The sequence below is a fragment of the Chinchilla lanigera genome, unplaced genomic scaffold, assembly GCF_000276665.1.
Source record: "Chinchilla lanigera isolate Chin_1 unplaced genomic scaffold, ChiLan1.0 scaffold00059, whole genome shotgun sequence".
NCBI classification, from domain to species: domain Eukaryota; kingdom Metazoa; phylum Chordata; class Mammalia; order Rodentia; family Chinchillidae; genus Chinchilla; species Chinchilla lanigera.
Window position 1 is genome coordinate 9,410,258 of NW_004955460.1, and position 21,798 is coordinate 9,432,055.

General features: G+C 52.1%; 1 protein-coding gene across 8 annotated transcripts in view; it reads right to left on the reverse strand.

Annotated features, from left to right (window-relative positions):
- Positions 1–21,798, reverse strand: part of Mad1l1 (MAD1 mitotic arrest deficient-like 1 (yeast)) — a 331,751-nt gene that overhangs the window by 69,530 nt on the left and 240,423 nt on the right. For all 8 annotated transcript variants that reach the window (XM_013521213.1, XM_005397818.2, XM_005397819.2 and 5 more), the window contains one exon: positions 17,038–17,245. In XM_013521213.1, coding sequence (XP_013376667.1) covers positions 17,038–17,245 — 208 coding nt within the window. The remainder of the gene's footprint in view (positions 1–17,037; positions 17,246–21,798) is intronic.

The window sequence follows — 21,798 nt, forward strand, 5'->3', positions numbered from 1 at the left end:
GCTGCAGCTGGCATGGCCACCGGGATGAGGCTGCCCAAACTCTTTGGGGCCATATCCTGTCACTGTGTGCCCAATGCTCGATGGGGAGCTACTGGATTTAACATCTGCCCTGCTGATATCAGTGCCACTTGGAGCTAGTCCCTCGTGATTCCTACTCCTTCCTTTTGGAATAGAATTGTTTGCCCCGTGTAGGTTGCACCATTGTATCTTGGAAGTACATGACATGTATTCGGATTGATTGACTGCAGTGTTGAGGACTGAACCCAGAGGGCCTTTACACTGAATCACATCCCCAGTCCCTTTTTAATTTTTGAGACAGGGTCCTGTTAAGTCACTAAGTTGCCCAGGGTGGGCTCAAACTTGAGATTTTTTTGCCTCAGCCTCCTAGAGTGCTGGGATTACTGGCACATGCCACCACTAGGCCTGGCTTACTGTACTTTGATTTATAGGGACACAGTTGAGTTTGCTTTGAATCTCAGAGGAGACTCCGGACTTGAACTTTTGAGTAGTACTGAAATGGTTAAAACTTTGGGAATTTGTGGTAATGAATGAATTTTGATGAATCTTCAGAGGCCATAATATGCAGTCTGGATCTTGATGGTCCCCCAAAGGCCCATATGTGAAAGGCTGGCACTAAGGCAAGGTGATGGAAGTGTTGAGGGGTGGGGCCTAGTAGGAGGCACTAGGTCACTCCCTGGCTGTATGCGCCTGAAGGAGACTGTGATCTTGGTCCCTTTCTTGCTCTTTTGGTCTGCTATGTGCACCTGCCATGCTGTGCTGCTTCACCACAGCCCCCAAACAGAGCCAACCAATCACAAGCTGGAACCTACATGACTGTGAGCCAAAATATACCTTTTGTCTTTGTGAGTTGACAGTCTCAGGTCTTTCATTACAGAGATGAAAGTCGATGTTCCTTGGTTAGACTGTCACTTCCCTTGGGGCAGAAGTTTGTACCTATCTGTCCACACAGCACCTCAGGGCTACGTGTGGAGGAGGTTCTCTCTACTCTGGGATGCTGAGTGACACACGGCTGACAAGTGCACATGAAGTCCCTGGTGCCAGGCTGCTCACAGTGGGACCTCAGTCAACACTGCTTCTGTGACCTGGCAGGAAAACTCCACTCTAGAAATCAGAAATCCAAACCACAGCAAAGCCAAAATGGAAAATAAGTAAAAGAGGCAGTATTTCAGAACATGGAAGAAAAAAAAGAGAAAAAGAGCAGAGGAGGGGACAGGAAGTAAGGGAGATGGGAAGAGATGAGTCAAGACCTGAGACAGTGACCTGAGCAGACCTGAGGGGAGTGAGGCTCCAAGTGTGTGGTCACTCAGGCCAGGTTGCTGCAGAGATGAACAGAGATGCAAACAATCTTTAAAAAGAAAGCGGGAAGACCAGTCTGCTCTACAAGAAAGCACTAGCCAGCTGGGCATGGTGGTACATGCCTATAATCTCAGCTCTCTGGGAGGCTGAGGCAGGAGGACTGCCAGTACAAGCCTAGCTTAAGAAACTTAATGAGACTCTCTCTCAAAAAATAGGGTGCAAGGGAGCCCTGGGGTTTAGCTCAGTGAGAACAGCCCTGGGTTTAGTCTCTAGTACGTTTAAGTATCAAAAGTGAGTGTCACTGGCACACAGACAAGGACACTGATCACTTGAACAGAACAGAGACTCTACACCAAAACTTACAGCATCAGTCGATTTTCAAAAGAGGAGTCAAAACAATTCTGTGGGGGAAAGGCATCTCTTTTTAACAAATGGAGCTGGAACAACTGAATAAGTCAAAGAAAACAAAACTTGATTCTGTCTTTTCACTGTATCCAAAAATAACTTGTATGAGGATCACAATCCAAATGTAAAAGCTTCTGGAAAAAACAAGCGACTGCAAAGCCAGGGGTAAGCAAAGATTTCATAGAACAAAGCGCTAAATAGAAGGAAAAATTGATAAATTATACTTCATTAAAAATTAAAAACATTGCTTATCAAAAGAACGCATTAAGAAAATGATTAGAAGACAAACAATCCAATTAAAAGCTGGGCAAAGACTTAAGCAGACAGTTCACGGAGGAAGACATATGAATGGCTAATGGGTGGTAAAAACACACTCAACATCATTAGTCATTAGGGAAATGCAACCACAATAAGATACCACTCTGCACCCGTTAGGATGGCTACATCAAGAAGACAGATAATGACAAGTGTGAGGTGGCAGAGGCAGCAGGAGCCCTCTCAGGGAATGTGAGATGGTGCAGGCACTCCGGAAAACAACTGGAGAGTTTCTTAAGAAACTCTAAGTGACCATGTAACTCAGAAACCTCACCTCTATGCACAATAAGTGAGAACCTCTGCCCACCAAAGACTGTGTACAGATGTCCACAGCTACCCCAACAGCCACTGATTAACGCATGGACAAATAAAAACACGGCCCCTCCGTAGCATGGAGCTTTACTAGGACAAGAAATGCGTACTGACACATGCTATGTCACAGAGGGACCTCAAAGCACCAGGCTCTGTGAAAGACAGCAGAATACATGAAATGTTCAGAAAAGGCAAATCAACAAAGACCAGAGATAAGCAACTGGCTGGGGTTATGAGCAGGACGACTGATTGCAAATGGGATGCTGATCCTTCTGGGTGGCAAAGGTGTTCTCAAATCTGTAGCAGTGGCCCTACGACTTATTAAGAATCACTGGGTGGTTTCAATAGATGTTCCAGGACCTGGCCAGGTCAAGCAGCAGAGGCCCCCTTGGCCCACTCTAGTTTCAGAGGAAAACCACACAGAGGGATGAGCAGTCAGCTCCAGAGAGGGAGGCATTGCCCTGTGAGAAGCACACACATGATGGAAAGGGGTACAGGTTAGAGAGTTCTAAGAGGCTTGACCATGGTATCCCTGGAGGGGAGCAGGAGCTGCCCAGGCCAAGGTGGGACGGACACTGAGGGACGCAGAACCCGGATCCCGTCCTCTACTTGGGGCATGTTGTTTCACCTACAAGCTCCCTTCCCTCACCCCTAAAGTAGAAGAATAATGGTTCTTATGGACTAGAGACAGTTGACATGACCAGTCCTCATCAGGCCCAACAGTAAGGACCAGAGAGCATCACCTACTGCCCAGCCCTTGAACATGTGCTGAATATCCCAAATCAAGGCAAACTGGAAGGGCAGTGCTGAGGCAGGTCACAGAGGCTTCATCACCATCATCATGCCATCTTCCTCTTCTGGTGTCCTGCTTCCTACAGTCTCTGTGATACATCAAGGGCCAGTCCTGTCACCAGTGCCCCTGCCATCCTAGCCAACAACCCTAGGCACAGAACCTTTTGCTCATCTTGTGGGGCCAGTGCATGCTCAGGAACATGGGCTGGGCAGTGTGGGTTGCAGTGGAGGCCACTGCTGGACTCGGAGCTGCAGCACTGAGCTGCCGCATCCCCATTCCGTAGCAGGGCTCCTGTAGCTTAGCTACCCCACTGTGAGGGGAGCAGAGCACGGTGACACAGCTTAGGAATGTGCAGGCTAATACAGCAGCCTTGTTATATACAGCTCAGTGGGTGCGGGGCAGACCACTTCTCCAAGGACAAGGAAAATAGGGCAGGTGGTGACTGCAGAAGGTGACCTGTCCATACCAGCAAGTCAGACCTCACTGATTTTTCATTCCCACAAGGAACCCACACAATCTATGATGAAGGGCTCATCTCCCTTCCAGACCACTGGGGGTTTCTGACTTGCTTCCAGGCCCCCACCTAGCCAGGGCACACTACTGTCTGAAGGTGGGAAGGTCATGGTGGCTGCACCTTTTCACTGTGTCAGGAACTGCAGAGCTCCCACTTCAACTGACGGATTAAATGAAATCACACCAAAATCCTTAACTGGACACTCGGCTTGAGTTACCCAGCAAAGTTTACAGACCTACCAGGAAGCCAAGGATAATGGGCCACAGTCAGGCAACCGCAGTTATATAGCTATCTCTGGCTGCAGACACTGCCTGGATGCAGACCTGGTGGGTTTACAGGGCAAGTGGAGGCAGGCCCCAACCTCAGCTACGGGGACCCAGGATAAAGTACAACAGAGGAGCACAGGACTCTGTCTCCTGTAGGCTGAAGGAAGGGCGAGAGGCCTCAGCTGTGCGGGTTTAAGGGATGTAGGAAAAGATGGGGGAAAGTGACTGCAATGGAATGGAGCATCCTGGGGACAACATGGGATGGCCAGCAGGCTGGCACTGAGGCCCAAGGGGAGGCCTGGGGAACACAGTGGGGACTGCCTTGCTCTGGAGCAGCAGTCAGAAATGGAAGCCCAGAGGCCTGAAGACAGCAGCCCTCTGAGAGGAGGCAAGCAGGCTGGTCTCAGACCCAGCAGGGATACTGACTTTGCTCAGGAGCCCCACCATGGGAGCCTGACTATGACCCCCACACTCCCATAGCCCCAAGGACATCAGAGCTCATGATCTCCTGGCACTGTAGAAGCTCCAGAGCAGTGGAGAGCCCTGTGGGGTGGGGGTAGAGGAAAGGCTGGAGGGATCATGTCTGGCATGTCACAGACTCCTCCCCTCTCACCTGGGACCCAGCCAGCTCTGAGCTCAGTCATCTTCCCCTCTGCAGCCAGGGTCACCTTCCCAGCAGATGAGGCCAACCTTGCAGGAGTCCCATGGCCATGCCCAATCCAGGAGTAGCCTTCCCACAGACTTTCTGACAGCTCGGCGCTGCAGGACTGGTCCTAGGGTGGTTCCTGGAACTGTTCCTTTGTCCACACATTTTGGGTGTCTGGGCACTGGTCAATGAAGGCAGCACCTAGACCCAAACAGGTGTCACCACTTGTGGAACTGCTGAATGAGGTAGAACCACTGGGAAGGGACCTTCTTGTGGTACTGTTCCTGTTTCTTTGCGCATAAGCCTGGCACACTTGTCCCAGACAGGCAGTGGGCAGCCACCCTCATCACCACCACACCAAGCATACACTGCAGGCCACTGCAGTGCTCAGGCTCAGAAGAGGATTCACCACAGCCCTGGGGTATGGAGCTCAGCCTCGGCTCAGAGCTCTGGGAGCAAGGCCAGGGCAGCCCAAGGTCACACAGCTGGTGAGTGGCGGGGCCATGACAGTGTGGGGTCACAGCAGCCCCAGGAAGGGTGGGGTGTGGTGGGGATGCAGCATTAAGGGAAAGCAGCAGCCTTAGAGTCAGTGGGATCTGACTGCGCGTATGTGGGCCCAGCCTCCCCGCCTAACCCTAACTCTACCCTTCCCCACTGGCTCCTCCAGAGTGCTCTAAGGCCCAGCTGCCACCATGCAGAGTCCAGCCCATGGAGAGGCCCTGACTGTGGGCTGACTCTGTGCCATCCTGTGGCCATGATGCCCACATACTGGTTGAACATATTCTGGGTGTGTCTAGGACAGTACTTCTGGGTGCTGTAAAATCTGCATTGGAGGACAGAAGACAGACTGTCCCCAAGCAGGAAGACGACAGCCTTCCTGGTGGCCTGTGAACCAGGAGACTGGGTCTTCCTGGGTTTTGAGCCCAGCACCTCCAACTAGAACTGCACCCTTGGCTTTCCTGGGCTGCAGCTGCTGACTCATCTGTGACCTTGTCTCCCCTACCCCCAATTCCATCAGCTGATTCCTTATATGGGTGTATCTCCATGTGTGTACCTGTGTGTCTGTGCTCTCATGTGTGTGTGCTCCTGCGTACCCCAGAGCACCAAGCAGCAGACACGTGCCACGTGTGCTGTCTCAGGGGCACAGTGGTACTGTGCGAGGCAGTGGGAAGGAGCAGTTGCGTCCATGGGGGGTGAAGTCAGAGGACAGTGGCACTGACTGATGACCCGGAGGAGCTCTGCGCACATTCACACAGGGACATTTCTGAGCTAGACACACAGGCACAGACCTATCCCCCAGCTTAGGGGGATATCTCAGCTCTAGGCTCCACAGGTGGTGGATGAGGTGACCAGGGGAGTCTGTGAAGTGGTGCGATTGGGGTCTGGCGCCCATGTGGCACAGGGTGGCCGGGTGAGCCCCTTGCCTGGATTGATGCTCCCTGCTTGCCGGATGCTTCTGCCCTGACTTCAAAGTGGGTCCTTCCACTCAGACCGTTTCTGGGAGCCTCCGCCCTACAGGACCAAGTTGCTCCTTCTCACAGCAATCTCAATTAAAAATAAAACCTCACCTGCTTTTTCATGAATTTGACAAAGTAACTCTAAAGTTCACTTAGAATAACAACAGGTTAAGAACAGCTTTGGGTAAGAAAAAAAAAAAAAAGTAATACCTGTTTTACATATTTTAAAACATGTTGTGAAGTCACCATTACTGAAAATATAGATAAATGAAACAAAAAAGATAAACCAGGTGGTACACAGATCCTGTTATGTATAGGAATTTAACAAGCACAAAGACAGACATATTATAAGTCTTGGGAGGGAGATATCCTCTGATAAATGGCACAGGGCAATTTGTTAGCGGTCTGGAGAAAGACTGATTCAGACTCTGACCTTGTGCCACACACCGAAGTTCTAAGGATACTACACCTTTACAAGGAAAAGTAAACTAAAAAGTCTAGCAGAAAGCAGAGTTTATCAATTCATTAAAGAACTTCCTAAGCTTAAAAGTGATGGAATGAATGGATGACCCAAAAAACTAAAACTTTCTATACATAATAATTGTTCTTTCAAAACCCTAAAGGGTAAGTTTCTATGAACATAACAGAAAAGAGTGACGATGCTGAGGTTATGATGGGGCAGTTCTGCTAAGAGAAGTGAGAACATCTTTCATCATGATAAAGCTACATGTACTAGTGAGATTTCACTATTATTTAGAATTTTAAAATATCATCCAGTGAGGCGACACCTCTGGAGAAGAGTTCTATAGCCTCTAACACAGGGATGGACCCATTCCCTCTCTCTGAAGACTCCCCTGTTCCTGGCTCCATGGCACACTCATACCCCGAGGCCTGGCAGCCAGGTTGGCCCCTGAACTTGCACTGCTGCTCCTCCCAGAGTCTCCCAGCCATAGACCCCATGGTGTGACATCTCCATGGTCTGGAGCATGGCACCCCGCCCTCACCTCGGGCTGTCCCCTCTGGGCAGTGGGCGTCTACCAGTGACTGGGTGATAGTGTCATGGAAACACAGGGTTCCAGTTCCCATAAAGACAAAGAACGAAAATCTAACCCCGTGTTCTGCCACTGTGAACTCTGGAGGAGGCAGTGAAGCCAGATGCAGATTCCAAGGGGGAGAGGCTGAGCCAGCTAAGGAAGAGACTGGACATGCGGCATCATCAGCCCAGCTGAGTCTTATTCAACCATGCGGGCCTGCAGCTCAGCTGGGGTGGAGCTGGCATCTTTCTTGTACCCAACCTTCTAAACCCCAAATGAGCTCAGTACATCTACTTATACCTCTGACCTTGTGCTACAGTATTCTGCGGCTGTCAGCATAGCTCTGTTGGATTTGTATCTGTGGATTCCCTTTCTGGGGGCTATGCACTCCAGAACTGGTGCTATTTCCATGCGCTTATTGTTTGTAGTCAGTAATACACAACGCACATAGCCCTCAGGAAGTGAGTTCAGCAGGGCCAAAGGGCAGCACATGAGTCACTGGACTTCAGTTTCCTTTTCATTGCCTGAGTCTTTCATTGCCGTGTGTGGAGAGGAAGCACCTTCTCTGTCCTTTCCATCCTGTCTGCCATCCCTTCCTCTTTTTCCTCCAGGTCTGGAGCTCTGGTGTGGCGGACAGAACATCTCTGCCGTGGTTCTGATCTGGAGATGTTCTCAGCCTTGTGCACTGAGGTCCGAGATAGATGCAAGCCTTCTGTAGATGGTCTTTGTTTTGTGGAGGAAATTCCCATCTTTTCCTAGTTTGCTGAGTGTTTTTGTCATGAATAGGTGCTGGATTTTGACAAATGATCTTACAGTATCAACTGATCTGTGTGATTTTTCTTTTTTTGATGACATCAACTGATGTTTAACACTAAACCAGCTGCGTGTTCCTAGAAGAAATAAATTCCTGTGATTTTCTCTTTCAGTCCTGTCACTGGCTTTGAAATCAAGGCAGCATGTGCTTTCTAAAAAATGTTGAGAAGGCTGCCTCTCCTATTTTCCTAGCAAATTATATGTGCTTACTATTAATTTTTCTTCAAGCATTTGGTAAGATTCACTAGTAAACCACCTGGGCCTAGAGGTTTCTTTCCTGAAAGGTTTTTGGTTACCAGCGATGGGGAACGTTTGGCTTCGAGGCCCCGAAGCCTGGCATGAGCAGATTGCAGAGAGGGTGTCAAGGGTGTCTCTCACTTTCTGGCCCAAGAAGCAAATGGGAGAATTCCTTTTTTTTCTCCTTCTCCTTCTACAGTTTCTGGCATCCTGCAGAGGTGGACATAGCTAGCAAACACCTGAAACCCCCTACACAGTGGTCACAGCACAGGGTGAATCTTGGGAGGGTGGATCTTCTCTCTGACACAGAGCAGAACAAATCCTGCTTTTCTCCTCTTGGCACCATGCTAGTCCCGGCCGTGAATGCAATGCTGCTGCAGAATTGCACTACAGGCCAGGCCAGGGCAGGGCAGGGTACTGAGAGGGCCCTCGGGCACATAGGATGTGTCGGGAGCTTGCTGGAAGTTCTAAGAGCATCTGTGAGCTAGGCATGTGGAATCGGACCCTAGACAGCACACTAAGGGTTAGAACTACACCAAGGCTGGACCGCTGCCCAGGACCCAACTGGCCCACAAAGTGCAGGGCATGAAAAAACCCCGCAGGCAAAGCATAGACCTTGAGGCCGGAAGGTGTGAAGAGCCTTGCAGGCTGCCTGCCGAAGCAAGCAGAAATCAGCATTCCTCACAGAACTTAAAAAAGATCTCCAATCTCCTACCCCGGTATTCAAAACGTGCAAAGTAGAACCCAAAATTAAGCAGCACATGAAGATTCAGGAAAGTACAAACCTGCTAAGATCAGCAAGCACAAGGCCAAGGCACAGGGATGTCAGCATCTCACCAAGCAAGACTAACAGGTGCTCAAGGGGCTGGTGCCGGAACACAGGCTCTGCTTTCCCAGGCTACCGAGATGAACACTGGCAGGAAGAAGCCGTGGCCCAGCCGGATCCCTCTGCACCACAGCTGTCACCCCATTCGCCAGCATGCACAGAGGCTGTCAGGCCTGGCTCTGCAGGGCATGCTCTCCTGTCCTGACTGCTGACTTACAGATGCCACTGCAGGACCTGTGACTGCATGTTCGCCTGTTACACGTGTCAGGATGTAGTTGTCAGAGTGATTGCAGACTTCATGTCGGGGACCATGGGGGCCGCAGGACAGGCAGGCAGCATTGATTTTGAAGAGTAAGAGCTGCTGGCCCAGAATCCCACATCCATCTAAGAAAGCTCACTGCTGGCCTGGGGGTTGTGGGGGACATGCCTGCTCACAGGGCCTTGTCCAAGTACCTGCAACATGAAGTTCAAGGCTGAGCATAGAGCACACTGCAGCCATCTGCTCAGAGCAGACCAGGGGTACAGCCCATCTATGTGAGGCCATGGTTGACAAAGCCCCAGCACACTGTGACGAGACCTCTGAACCCTATCTCTGAGCCATCCAACCTCCATCCTCAACTCACACTTCCCTATAAGCAGATGGGACCTGGGAGGCCACAGCCCTGCCCTAAGGACAAGGGGGCATGGGAATATGACTTAAGGACAGGCCTGCACCCCGGCTCCTGGCACTGGACTGTCCTTATTGCCCTGCTGGCAGCAGTCTGGAGAGGGAGCAGCCAAGGAAGCACAGAGGAAAGGAAAGCAGAGCGCTGCTCTCTGCAGGCCCCAAACCAGCCCCTGGGGCTGCTCTCCTCCTCAGGGCAGAGCAGGTGGCACAGGGACGGGGTCTCAGGTGGCCACTTCCCTTTTTCCTCCCCAGAGACACCTTGGAATCCACTGTGCCCACATAGGCAGTGACGAATTTGATCACCTTCAACGTGTCACCCTGACAAGATTAGATTGTTTTAATATTAATGTGCTGCCTAATTAAACAGCAATTAATGATCTCCCGGCACAGCCTGGGTACAGCAGGGGGCCATGCAGAGCCAGGAGTGGCTTGGGGGGGCTGGGCTTGGACTCTAGTCTCTGTGGGCTGAGACCTGGGCAAGGGCTACCTAGTGGTTCCTATCAGGGCAGCCAGAGGAACCACCCATGGGTGTCCCTGCCTGACCCTTGGAGCACAGCAGCCCCTGAAGGTTGAGGCCACCTTGCTTATTTGTAATATCCTCTCCAGCCCTGAGACCCGGGCAGAGAACAGAGGAAGCCCTCGGCAACTCCAGGCAAATGACACACAGACCATTCGGCACTCTGCCCAAGAAAGGGAGGACAGCAGGTTCCTTCGCCACCCACTTCACTCTCTGCTCTGTCTGCCCCTTGCTCTCAGGACAGGAAGAGACTGTCCACTGACCTGCGCCTCTTGTTGGTGACAGGTCTCTGCTCTGTAGCCCATGTGTTGGGTGCCAGTGACTAAGTGTTCTGAGTCAAGACTGTGCTTACTTGGCAAGCAGAAGTATACTCAGTCATATTGGGGCCTGCGACCCACTCAGCAATGGCAAAGCCATGGCCATTTGCTCACCTGCTGCGCAGGGGTCCACAGGCAGGTGCTTGGATACTCCAAGCAGCTTCCCTGGAGGAGGGAGGCTGCTGCCCGGCAGAACTGCACCAGCCTGGGGTTAATGTGGCCATGGTGGTGGGGTACACCCTGGCCTGGGAGAAACACCAGGCCTTGCCTGCAATTTCACCGCTCAGTTCCCTCCCTGCATGGAGAAATGGATCTGCAGGGACAGAGTGGTGAGAGGATTGAAGCGGAGTACAGACTACACAGTGGGGTGACTCGCTATGCCGAGGCCATGTCTTCCCTTGCACTTCCCCTCCTATTTCCAGCTGGGAGCCCCTGGAACAGCCTAGGGAGTTGATCTGACCCAAGTAACTGACCATGACCCAGAATCCCCTCCCAGAGATCCACCCTGCCGAGGTGACAGCTCTATCCCGGAGGAGTCCCCCAAGAAGGGGGCCTAAGGGACCCGACTCCTCCTCCCACCTGCCTGGTGGATGCCAGTGCTGGCACTGCCAGGACCTCTCAGGATCCAGCCACTTGCTCGTGGCCCAGCACGCTGAGAGGCCTGGAGCAGGGCTCCCACTGGGCTGCAGCTCACCACGCTCCCACAAGCTTACATTCTGGCTTTGTTCTCTTCAACTTCAGACTTTGTTTTTATGCAAAATTTATATTTTAGAGTCTACCCATGCCAGACTTGTCAGGGAGCAGCCATCTCCCTCACCTTGCCTCCTGCTCTTTCCCTGAGACCTTGGCTTTCATCTTCCAGCTGCTCAAGTTGGGATAAAACATTTCTCCATGAAAAAGCACATTTCAACTGTGTCTTTGGATCTGAGGACCTGGGTGTTACCTACTGCCTTCCTGCTAGGAAGACAGGGATTCAGCTCTTCTTCCCCGGAGCCTCCATGTGGGAACTTCCAGCTCTATCCTTCTGACATACCGCTCATAGCTTTGTTTAAATCTGGCCTCAGCTCTCCGGTGATCGTGTAAATGCTGGTCAGAGCAGGGCCATGTGGAAAACCAGGATGACTTTTGCTTCTTGCACAGCTTTTTGTTTTCCCTGGAGCTAATGACTGCCCAGGCTTTTCCGCCTGCTTAGTTCTGTACACACTCATCACTAACTCGGGCACCATTTTATCTACACTATCTACATTGGCACTTCCTGACTTATTCTGTGACTATGAGGGAGGCGACCACATGCTGCCAGAAGCAGCAGTCCAGAGACCAGAGGATCCACACCCATGGAAACCCACACCAGCACATGGCTTGGAAGGCTCTGGCCCACATCTCCTCTCTTTGAGGACGTCTCAGAACACTGACAGGTTCCATGTGTGCCACCTGCCCTCAAAGTTCATAGCCTGTGCTTTCCCTGTCTCCAGGGTTCTCTATCTCCTTTAGTTTATGCCCTCATTTTATTGGAACACATCCTTGAGTAGCTTTCTGAGAAAGGATACACAGGAGGTAAATATTTTAAGACCTTGTTCATCTAGAAATGCATGTGATCCCTCCTTTGGATGTGCCTAGGTGGGTAGCTGGGGTGCACACGCATGAGGCATGAGGCATGAGCATGACCTGCTGAGCTGCAGGTCACTTTACATCCTGCCTGTGCCCGCTCAGTGCACTGCTGAGAAGCATTACGCAGATCTGATCCCCACTCCTTTGGCAGGGGATGTTTCCATTTTCTCTCTAGAAGTTTACAGGGTCTTCTCTCTGTCCCCAGTGCCCTGGAAGGCTGTGATGATGTGTGTTTGGAGGGGTCCTTTGCATCTGTGCTAAGGACCTCTTGAGTGTCTTCTGCAACACAGTGCCAGCTCCCCTGCTCTGGGGAACATTCTCAAAAGCTCTGTGTATTCCCTCCCACTTCCCTTGCCTCTGCTCTGGACCTCCTGGACCAGTCCTCTCATGTTTCTTACCTTTTTATCCCTTTTTTTTTTTTTTTTGGTTTTTTTTTTGTTTTTCTCCGGTACTGGGAACCGAACTCACGACCTTGTGCTTGCCAGGCAGGCGCTTTGCCGCTGAGCTAAATCCCCAGCCCCCCTTTTTATCCTTTTTCTGTACCTATTTCTTCTACTTTCAGATAAACTTTCTCAACTTTATCTTATAAATCTACTAAGATTTTCATTTAGTTCTAGGTATTTTTAGCTCCCCAAAGTCCACTTTCTCCTCTTTGGATTTCCTTTGGGTTCCACGCTCTGTAGCACTATTGAAAGCCTGTTCTTACCCCTCTCGGCATAACCAGGACACAGTTTTCCTCTGCTCTAATCCTCTGTTCCCTGTGGACTCACTCACTTATTCTGCTCTATATTTTTCACCATGGGGGGCTTACTCTGTTGGATGTTGGATTCACTGCCTTTGCATCATCAGTCACTAGGGGAACCCTGAGCAGGCAGCAAGGCCCGCCCTCTATGGCTGTACCACACGTCTCAGCTGAGCTGGCCACAGTTCTCCTGGGCCTGTCGGCTTCTCTGGTCAAGTTGGCTGAAAGGCCACCTTGGGATTATCTCAGCACCTGCCTCAGCCTTGCACTCTGCTCGGAACTCCCGCCCTGACTGGAGCTATCCAGCGCCCTCCTCCTGCCCTCTCCAGAGCTGTGGTGAAGATGAGTCCATTGGACTCATGAGCAGATTGTGGGGCCCACCCAGGGCTTCTGACTCCAGGGGTCAGAGCTGGGGCCTGAGAATCTGCATCTGTCTAAGAATGTATTTTTATTGGTACATCTTTGCAGTACATAATGATTACATTCCTGATGGGAACTGGCACAGGTACATAACACACCTCAATTCTTTTCTCATCCCCCTTCCCTCTAATACCCCCCCTCCATCTCTTGGTCCCCTTTCCATCTGCAAGATATCTACCTCCCTCTTTCCTACCATCTATCCCTCTGCTCAAGTCTCCACTATGCTTCCTCCACCTTCCTCAGCTTAGCCAGCCACCCCTCCCCAGTATCCCTGGCTACTGTCCTATGCCCCTTGGGAATTTTGTGGCCTGAGCATCCTGGATCCTGTCCCAGGCACTGGCTTAGAACCAGCTTTCCTGAATCAGCTTGGTCACCAACCCCTCAACCACCCACTTTCCAATGTGAAAGCTTGTGGCCACATTCTTTCTCTTTCTGTGGGTGTAAGCCTTAAGGAAAATGAAATAAAAACCAACCCAGGAGCCTGGGATTGGGAGGTGCAGTTGGCCACCTGAGCAGAAATGCCCACACTGCCCCAGTGCCTCCTTTCCATCCTCTAGCTGGCCACATCTGGCCTGGACCTCTGCTTGCCCTCATCTTCTAAATTCCAGGCAACCCTGGCACTAATTTGTTCCATGGGGGAAACTTGGGGGTTTCTCAGTATCCCTCAGATGTGAGGTAGAGACCCATCTTCTGAGCCTATCTGCCGCAGCCTAAAACACGTATCATGGCCAGACTCTTAGTACTGGGCACCCAAGGCCAACATGGGGCTGGTTGACAGGAGCAGCACAAGAGGTTTTACTAGATAAGTGAAGAAAGCAGTCCCTGGGCAGAGGCTCAAAACCAATCTGTGACATCCATCATGGCAAGAGGGTGTCTCCAAAGAGCCTTTTCAAAAACACCTGCCAAAAACACTCCAGTGACACCCAGACAGCACAAGCTCAGAGAAGTCATCCCACAGGGATACAGACTGGCCTGTGCAGCCGCAGCCCAAACCACAGAGAAGCCCTTGTGGTGGTGGAAGCCGGAAATACACCTAGAACTGACAACCTCTGCTGGGCAGTCCCAAGGGAGGGCCTTCGATTGCTCCTGGCTTCTGTTTCCCATCTTCGCTGCATGGAAGTGCAGCATGAAATGCTTGTCAAAGGCCACAAAGCCTATCAGGCAGCAGGGGACCCTTTTCACAGCATGCTCTGTCACCAAGCCTGGGCCAGGCTACGGCTCTGTGTGCTTCTGGGGTCACATGACCAGGCAGGTGTGTCAGCTCCAGCAGTCTCCCACGGCCTGGCTGCTGTTGTGGGCCTCAAGCAGAGGGCGCCAATGAGAAATGAAAGTCTGGAGCGGAAGGGGGCAGAAGCATAAAGACCCCTCAAGCAGTGAGGTGCTCAAAGCAGTACCTGAAGAACCAGCCCCAAGCCCAGCTGGTCCTCATACCATGTTGCTTATTTCCTTTGCTACACCAGGGAAGAGGGAGTAGGAACTCTGCCCCAGGCCTGGCTCTGGCAAATTTCTTAACAAGCCTGGATGCTGGGCCAGAGAAAGGGGTGTGTGGTGGATTAACTAATGGTCAACTTGTAACACCCAGCTGAACTGAATTAGCGTGGTTCTGGGTGTGGAAGGCCCACCTGAGGATTGTTGCCAACAGCATAAAAGGAGAACTGGAGGGGAAGATGGTGCTGCTGATTCTCCTGGAAAAGCTTGTCATGCTGGTTTTCCTGATATGAACTCAGCTGTTTTCATCACTGAAAGAGCTTGGGGACTTGCTGTTGCTAAGCATGGAACCTCTGGTCCTTCCTTTGAGTGTCACTTCCTGGCTCCAGTGCAGATTCCACTGGTACAGACTTTCTAGCTTCCACCATTGACCCTTGGGCCTTCCCAGGGCAGACCCTTGATACAGACTTGAGACATTGTTGTGGGCTCTAGGCCTCCAGTTGGACTCATGGAGGATACTGCCATGGGCTCTAGGTCTTCAGCTGGACTAGTGCAGGACACTGCTGTGGGATCCAGGCCCTGCATTGGATTCTTTGAGTCTCTAGTGCATGGACAGATCTCTTGCACTCTTCTGCATTTCACTTTTTGGGTGAATATTATAAATAATCCTATAAATTGTGTGTCTTGTATCAAATCTATTCCCTTGCAAACCCTGACTACAACAGGATGGGACTTGATAAGGCCAATGTAAGTGCCTACCTGAAAACCTGAGCTGCACAGGGTGGGCCAGGCACACACGTGTAGGTGCTGCCACAACCCTGTGAGCTCACAGGCCACACATGAGGTCCTGGGGTGACAGATTCAGTCCTCCAGGAAGGGACAGGCAGATTCAGTCCTCCAGGATATCAAAGGTGTAGATTCCTGCCTGTTAGCAGCTGGACCTCACGGTGGTCTCAGAGAGGACACTCGCTAACTGGGTACAGTGGCTGGTGGGGTCCTGGAGATATCACATGCTGAGGACAGCCATGGGGACGCAGGAACAAGACCAAGGACAATGAAAATACAGACAATGTGCAGTTACTGAGTACTTGCTACATGCCAGGCTCTCTGTAAGGGCTTCTAGGCTTCACTGCCAGTACGGCTCTGACTGCCTAAGCGACAGCTGATGTGAGGGGGACTGTAGATGGTCACTCCAACCCTGGCCTGGCTTCTTCCTATGACTCAACATCTGCACACCAGCCCTGCGTTGGTCCCAGGTCACCATCTCAGCACTCTATACAAGGTGGGAAAAAACAGGAGGGGATGACAAAGGGCTGACTTGGAGAACGAAAGCCATCTGCCCAACACCACTCTGCACTTCAGGAAAGGCCCAAGAAGACAGCTACACTCTCCCAGTTTGTGAGGATGCTGAATGCTTCACAGAATGAGTTGACAAATACGTGGGAAGCAAAGAGAAAAAGGCTTCACTGGATGAAAGGCAATTCAGAAAAAAACCACAAATTGCATTTAAAGAAAATAGCCAGGTGGGCATGGTGGTGGTGCACACCTATAACTCTAGCACTCTGGCAGGCTGAGGCAGGAGGACTGCAAGTTCCAGCTTGGCCTAGGCAACTTAGTGACTTATCAAGAGTCTACCTCAAAATTTAAAAAAAAAAAAAAAAGTTTTGAAAAGGGCTGAAGGTATGTGTATAGCTCAACATAAAGGCCCTGGGTTCAATTCCCAGTACTGCCAAAAACAAGTTGAAACACATGCCCCTGTAAACATCCCCCAGGGCAAGGTGACAAGGGTGATCACCAACATCAGAGCAGCTGTTGCCAGGTCACCATGAGACCTAGTGGGGAGTAGGGCCAGCCACCCCAACATTGCTGGGCCTCAGGCTGTAGGGTGGACACACCCAGGGCAAGGCATGGTGTGAGCAGACTCCAGCTGTCACTTCATTGTGGCAGAGGTGACAAGCGCAGGTCCCGAGGTTGTTACCTTGATTTACAGACTGAAGCGGGCGGTGCAGGCAGTGACACCGTGGCCAGCCTGGAAGGCCTCTGTGGCAGGGCCCTGGGCTCTGTGGAGGGTACTTAGTGCAGTGAAAGATGGCCCTGCTTTCACAGAGGATTGGATTTGCTCATGATTAATGGGGCACACAGCAACTGATAAATGGTATTAATTTGTTTGAGGGGTCTGAGAAGACCGTGGTTGCATGCTTCTCCACAGCTGCCCGAATTATTTCCTGCTGCCCACAGCCATGGATGACTGACTCTGTTTGCACGGTCCCTGGTGACGCAGAGCAGCTCTGTGGAACATGTTGCTGGTGTGCCCTGTTCAGCCACCCATGTGGACCTGCTGCTCTGGCGTGACAGGTGCCTGGAGGACCTGCTTGTGGAATGAAGGCCAGGCAAGGGGCCTACCTGCCACCTCTTTGGATGAGGCCAGGCCAGTGGTGGCCTCCAGGTCAGTGGGCATGGGGCCTCCTCTCTCCAGGGCATGCACGAGCCCCCGCAGCCGCTCACACTCCTCCTGCAGCCGGTCCCGCTCCTCACGTAGGCGCTGCTTGGCCAGGCTGGTGGGGTTGAGGCTCATGTGCAGCACTTTGGTTCTGCTCTGGTCATAGTCGCCCTGTGGGACCAAGCACAGCACAGGGTCATCTCGGTGGGGGGGTTGGCTTTGGGAACAAAGACAGAAGAACAGGATGCTCATAAACCCAGCGTGAGACTGGAGAGTTGCTCAGTGGGCTATCTCCTGCTCAGCATCACGAGGTGGCTGCCAGGGAGCCACAGAGCTGGCACAGTCTCAGCGCCTGTGAGCTGCAGGGTGAGCCCAGTGAGGCCCTTCACCTGTGCAGGTGCTGCATGCTCACTGCCCAATATGGGGAGAGGCTGCCTGACACTGACCTTGAAGAGTCACTGAGATAACGGGAAGATAGTAGGTGCCACATGCTCCTTGGGACATCACAATCCTCAGTACACAGGAATCTCCTGCCTTGTTTCCTGGGGATTGAACTCAGGACTTTCACACTGAGCCGTATCCCCAACCGCTTTGTAAGACAGGATCTTCCTGAGTTGCTAAGTTGTGCAGATGGGGCTAAAACTTGGGATCCTCCTGCCTCAGCCTCCCAGAGTGCAGGGGTTACAGGTGTGCACCACTGGACTCAGAGTTAAATATCAAAAACAATTTTTTTTGTCTGTTTGAGACAAGGTTTTGCTATGCAGTTCTGGCTGACCCTGAATCGCAGCGATCCTCCTGCCTCAGCCTCTTGAGTGCTGGGATTACAGTCATCTACCACCATGCCTGGTTTAAATATCAATTTTAAGAACATATCATGATGTAAATATTCAAATGACTGATATCTTACTACCTCACAGTGCAGCCCTGGGAGGTACTACATCTATCTTCTCCCCAACAAGTGTGTAAGTGGAGGGTCCCTAATTAAAAAGCAAACAAGCCTTTGTTTTTCAGAATGCTTTTAGACTTTGGAGAAACTGGGAAGGTGGTGAAGAGAGTCCCCACAGACCTTGCACCACTCTCCACCACTACATCTCGCAGGGGGAGTGTGGCCTACCTGTCATAGTCCAGACCCAGCCAGGCACCTCAAAGGGGAGGAACCAAGACAGATGCCCCAAGTATCACACCCTGTTAGAGGTCTATAGTCAAAGAGATGGGTATTACTCGAGCAAGGGACACCTAGATATCCTTGCTAAATGCTAATTCCAGAGGGAAGGCGGGTGTGGTGGTGCATGCTTGTAATCCCAGTACTTGGGAGGCTGAAGCAGGGAAGATCTTTGTGAGTTCAAGGCCAGCCTGGGCTACAAAGTGAGCTCAAGGCCACCCAGAACTGCATAGAGAGACTCTGTCTCAAAAAGACAAAGAAAAAAAAAAATCAACTGAACAAAAAGTCCAATGAGATCACAAAGATAAAGTTTAAAGAAAACAGAAACACATCTTCTTGACCATGGAGTAGACGCTTAAAGAACATTAAGAACTATCATCCAGAAAAGGAGGGAGGACCCCAGACTCATGACCACTTAGAGGTGCTTTTCCATTGGAGCAGAGAGCCCCTGGAGAGTGGGGAGAGGCCTGACCCATCCATGGCAGAGGACCTGTGAAACTAAGAAAGAACATTTCAGAAAATTCCACTTAAAAATGGGCAGAACAGTCTCTACTCTCTCCTGTTGCTTTCGGTATCTTCCACCACCACGAACTGTTGCCCCTCGGCCATGCCACCCTGCCTTGGAGCCAGCTGACTATGGACTGAAACCTCCACAAACTGTGGACTGAATTAACCTTTCCTCTTTTACCCTCGGGTGTCGGGTATTTTGTCTCATCAACCAGAAAAATAACTAAGACACTACTTGTACCAGAGGCGGCGGGAGGGGATGGGCAAAACCCACAAACAGACACTTTACAGAAGGGACACAAGGAGCTGGTGTGTACACAGAAGGCGCCTATGCATCAGGGGAACCAGGCTGAACCAGTGGAGTGCCCATGGCATGCAGGACAGGTTGATGGACACCCAGTACGCAGCAGCACAGACAGGCTCACTGCAGGTCGCTTGCGTATATTGTGCCCACCTTCCTGTCTGAGACTGAAGGTGGCCTTGCCCCTTCAGAGCCAGGACAGACTTCCATACAGGGTCTGAGGAGACTTGCAAGGTCACAGAAAGGAGCCACCACTGCCCTGAGCTCCAGGGCTCCTCCAGAAGGACAGGCCACTGCAGGGCAACGGAGGAGGAAGGCCTCAGTCTCCTCTGGGTCCCAGCGGCTTCACTGGGTTATTGCAGAGGGGAACCCACTCCCAGGAGACCCTGGCCAGAGACAGTACCGGCAGTGCATGTGTGGCCCAGGGATGTGGTGCCCCAGGGTGTATGGAGCAGTGTGCTACTGGGGTTGGAGTCCATCCCTTGAGTTGCAGAAGCCACTGGTCTCTGTCAGGGACAGACACTGAGCCACAAAGCAGACACTCCCACAGGTGGGGACTTCTTTGTGTCCACCTCTGGTGAAACGGCGTCCACTACTCAGACCACTGGGTGGTCCTGGGAGAGGCCGGGTGGAGACAGTGTGTTAACCACAGGAGCCTCTGGCCTCCAGCTTCACAGCAGTTCAAGCTGCTGTGGGCTACGGTCCTGCCACCAAAGGACAGTACGGCCTAGAATAGGCTGTGCCCACCTTGTGCCCTCACTGGGGCCAGAGCTGGTCGGCCCTTGACCAGCCACCCAGACTCCACAGGATGTGCCTCCAAAGCAAAGCGGGGCCTGGGGGAGGCAAAGTAAGATTCTGCCCCAGTGTGCCACTTTCTGGAATAAAAACATGCTGACTGCTGGTCCTGAAGTTCCCTCTTAAGAGGTCAGTGGGGACAGGATACTGACATGGGCCAAAGACCCAGGGGCACCACAGTGATGGCACAGGGCACTTCTGGGAGCAGCTGGGTTTGCACACACAGTGCCCGGGTACATCCTCTGTGTTGTCCCTCAGGCTGGGAAGGATGAGGCCAGGCAGGAGGGAAGGGGGAGCCACAGCAGGTTGAGTGGGACACGATTCCCAGGCTCCTCACAGGCTTTATGAGAACCTTGTAAAACCCCCAAAGGATGAAGACACTCCTGGAATTCAGCTGAATCAGACTGTCAGAGCTGAAAGGGATCGTTATTTCATTCAATTTTAACAGTCTGGGGAAGATAGCCAAGTGTGAGAAATCCACCTGCCCATGCAGCGCTGGGACAGCACCATCTCTGGGGCCTTGCAGGCAGACATACACCAGCCTCCTTCCCCTCACAGAGCTAGCGAAGCCAGTTAGGGTACTGGCAAGCCGGCCCAGCATTTCTGTGGAGTCAGACGGCTGGTCTGGGCTTCCCAGGGTGCCCTGTAGCTCTGGTAAGAAAGCAGCCACACAGACAGGATAGTAGCCATGTGCTAACGAAGCCACATTCACGGGCACAAATCACAATTTCCTGTAATTTTCATGTGTGCGCAATATTCTCTCCTTTTGTTCTCTGCATGCTTAACTGCCTTTATACATTAAAAAGGCGTTACCTGACGCCTGGAGGTAGCAGAGCCCTCTACAGACAACCTGGGGCGGGGAGACAGGCAGGGACATGAGCTCTGTCTAGGACATCCAAGAAGTGGCTAGCGACCTGGCACATGGAGGTCAGAGCAGGTGACCCAGTGGGGAGCCACAAGCACAAGGTGTGGTGGTCTCCAGGCACACCTGCCACCTAGAACCTTTTGCAGTGTCCTCAAGAAGCCACGAATGAAACCCCTGGTCCACGCAGACAGGGGGTGCTGCCTGGAGCACGAGGCCATAGGGGAGAGGGAGGCTGTGGGGGTCCATGGCAGGTTCCAGGGTCTGGTGCATCTTGGAGGTGAGGGGTGAACAGGAAATCATGGGAGAGATGGTGTCTCTCCTGCTGCCGAGTGGGGACAGGCACCCTAGTGGAGAGGCTTGACAAGACTATCGCTCCACTTCACACACAGAAAGCCGGCAGCCAGGCACTGAGGTCAGAGGTGATGGGCCAGCCAGGACACAGCCAGGCGGTGAGGCTGGGTGCAGTGTCCATGTCCCACCATCTGCTCCCTGCGCCACTGCCCCCTCCGGAGCAGGGAGTTCCCCACTGCTGTGTCAAGGAATAGTGTGGCAGCCACCATGGGAGTGTGGGGAAGGAAGGGACCAAGACCCTCCTGCATCTGGGAGGTCTGAGGGGAGAGGATCTTTTTCCACCCTGCTGCCAAGAAGCGAAAGGATGTTTGGTGCCCAGTGGAAGCCAATGCCTCACACAGGTGAGGTCTACAGCAAAGGCGGAGAACGACAGTGACAGCGCATCACTCCCAGCTGCCCTCACCTCGTGCCTTTCGGCAGTTTAGTATGGACATTTTATCAGCTGCTCCCTGAGACGGTCAGCTCTGCGGGGATAAGGGCTGTGTTTTGTCCACTACAGCGGTGCAGGGCTGAGAACAGTGCCTGGTGTGGTGCTGAATGTGCGTTTGTTGAACGAGTGGGTGATAATTACATTTCCTGAGCCAGGATGTGTCCCTGCAGACTGACAGGTCAGATTATTCACCAGTCACAATAATGTGTGCGGTGAGAGCCAGTGGGTCCCAGGAAGGACCCAGCCTCTCTCCTACGACGGCCACCATGGGCCCTCAGCAGCCACCCTGGATTCTGTTTTGCTCAAGCATAGT